We start from the raw sequence: 2,593 nt of genomic DNA on the forward strand, positions 1-2,593 counted from the left end.
AGGTTGGACACAGACACAGGTTGGACACAGAAACAGGTTGGACACAGACACAGGTTGGACACAGACACAGGTTGGACACAGACACAGGTTGGACACCAGGTTGGACACAGACACAGGTTGGACACAGACACAGGTTGGACACAGACACAGGTTGGACACAGACACAGGTTGGACACAGACACAGGTTGGACACCAGGTTGGACACAGACACAGGTTGGACACAGACACAGGTTGGACACAGAAACAGGTTGGACATAGACACAGGTTGGACACAGAAACAGGTTGGACACAGAAACAGGTTGGACACAGACACAGGTTGGACACAGACACAGGTTGGACACAGACACAGGTTGGACACAGTCACAGGTTGGACACAGACACAGGTTGGACACAGACACAGGTTGGACACCAGGTTGGACACAGAAACAGGTTGGACACAGACACAGGTTGGACACAGACACAGGTTGGACACAGACACAGGTTGGACACAGACACAGGTTGGACACAGACACAGGTTGGACACCAGGTTGGACACAGACACAGGTTGGACACAGACACAGGTTGGACACAGAAACAGGTTGGACACCAGGTTGGACACAGACACAGGTTGGACACAGAAACAGGTTGGACACAGAAGCAGGTTGGACACAGAAACAGTTTGGACACAGACACAGGTTGGACACAGACACAGGTTGGACACAGAAGCAGGTTGGACATAGAAACAGGTTGGACACCAGGTTGGACACCAGGTTGGACACAGACACAGGTTGGACACAGACACAGGTTGGACACCAGGTTGGACACAGAAACAGGTTGGACACAGACACAGGTTGGACACCAGGTTGGACACAGAAACAGGTTGGACACAGACACAGGTTGGACACCAGGTTGGACACAGAAACAGGTTAGACACCAGGTTGGACACAGACACAGGTTGGACACCAGGCTGGACACAGACACAGGTTGGACACAGAAACAGGTTGGACACAGACACAGGTTGGACACCAGGTTGGACACAGACACAGGTTGGACACCAGGTTGGACACCAGGTTGGACACAGAAACAGGTTGGACACAGAAACAGGTTGGACACAGACACAGGTTGGACACCAGGTTGGACACAGAAACAGGTTGGACACCAGGTTGGACACACTACCTGCTTGTTGAGATAGAGGCGCAGACCCGTTGTCAGGAATTTGCCCAGGACATCATAGACTCTCCTTCAAAAAGCCAAATGTTTCTGGTTAGGTGAGGTTCATGACAGTGAAGGAAGATGACCTACATCAAGGTTATTCAACTGGCAGCCCACCAATGAGCTCCCCACAAACACCAAAATATACTTCATTTAATCTGAAAATACATTCTACATCCATTTTTAATTTATTATTCAATGCCAAACAAACCAATTAAAGGTAAAAGATTCAAAGGTAAAAGATGTCCAGGCTTTGAGTGACTGTCATCCTGAGCATTTCAGTTGAATAGCCCTGATCTACATTATACTTTTTGTCATTGAAAAGTGATTGTTTATATATTGTGGTATAAAAATCTAAGAATTTCTCTGATAATCTGATATCTCTACCTGACAATATTAACCAAACATCAGATTTTTCCATAGATATTTAATCTTTATGTTTTAGTGCATTTGTGCATTTTACCCAAGCGTTCCACTGAACTCCGCCCTCATTTTTTTGATTTTGGCATCACAGGTGATGTTATTGATTTTCAGTCGTCCTTCAAAGTCTCTGATCAGATGTACGGCCGTGTTGATGTTTACTCCTTCAGCTGAAGCGTTGATGTTTCCTGTGTCATAACTAGAAAAATTTCAACAGTTTCAGATTTGTTGGATTTTGAAAGCTCAAAGATGGTCCTAAAGAATGTGTTTTTCTAATAACAAAGTCAAAAGACAAATGTGAAGTTTATCATGTCAATGCTCCAATTTCTCAGGACTTCATTTTCAGTTTTCTTTGGACCTGTTTTTATTTTTTAATTGTTCTCCAGATTAGTTGACTGAAACAATGATGTACTGCCACCATGTGGTTACACAAAGAATTACAACCGTCTTATACCAATGTCACTTGGCAGAGTGTAACGGTCAGGTAAAGATTTAAGGCAGGTTTATATGTTGATGTGTTGAACACCAACATGGACCACCCTGCCCCTGCACGTTGGCCCAGCGTGGTGTCACAGCACCTGATCGTGCACCTCCAGATTTTTGTAACACTGCAGGGGCTCCATCCAAAAAGTTTATTTGTCCATCAAGTGTTTGTTCTCCTTTTTACAACCTTTCACAAGTTAGTGTTCTTCCACATGTCCTTTTGGAAAATGTTACACCAATGTAAGGGTCAGATATAAACGCTCCCACTGCTTGCTCAGGTCTCTGCACTGTCCGTGGAACACAGGGATACTCAAAATGTGACTATAGTGAGCATTAAAGTGGACTTATCATGTAAAATCCACTTTTACTGCTGACTCTGACTCAGACTGTGAGTCAGACTCTTGGGTCAGACTCTTGGGTCAGACTCTTGGGTCAGACTCTTGGGTCAGACTCTTGGATCAGACTCTTGGGTCAGACTCTTGGGTCAGACTCTTGGATC

At 45.1% G+C, this 2,593-nt stretch overlaps 1 protein-coding gene and 1 long non-coding RNA gene across 3 annotated transcripts in view; one reads left to right on the forward strand and one right to left on the reverse strand.

Moving 5' to 3' along the window:
* pltp (phospholipid transfer protein) overlaps positions 1–2,593 on the reverse strand; it is a gene marked incomplete at its 5' end in the record, with an annotated part of 29,258 nt that overhangs the window by 21,450 nt on the left and 5,215 nt on the right. Inside the window, 2 exon segments of the mRNA XM_014013880.1 lie at positions 1,156–1,219; positions 1,655–1,810. Of these exon segments, the coding sequence (XP_013869334.1) occupies positions 1,156–1,219; positions 1,655–1,810 (220 nt within the window).
* LOC106521346 (uncharacterized) lies at positions 24–1,432 on the forward strand. 2 transcript variants are annotated; one of them, XR_001310660.1, is made up of 2 exons: positions 24–36; positions 1,113–1,432. It is a non-coding gene; the product is annotated as an uncharacterized LOC106521346 (long non-coding RNA). The 2 variants fall into 2 exon arrangements; XR_001310661.1 differs by lacking the exon at positions 24–36 and adding an exon at positions 1,035–1,066.

This window comes from Austrofundulus limnaeus, unplaced genomic scaffold (genome assembly GCF_001266775.1).
Source record: "Austrofundulus limnaeus strain Quisiro unplaced genomic scaffold, Austrofundulus_limnaeus-1.0 Scaffold107, whole genome shotgun sequence".
Classification (NCBI taxonomy): domain Eukaryota; kingdom Metazoa; phylum Chordata; class Actinopteri; order Cyprinodontiformes; family Rivulidae; genus Austrofundulus; species Austrofundulus limnaeus.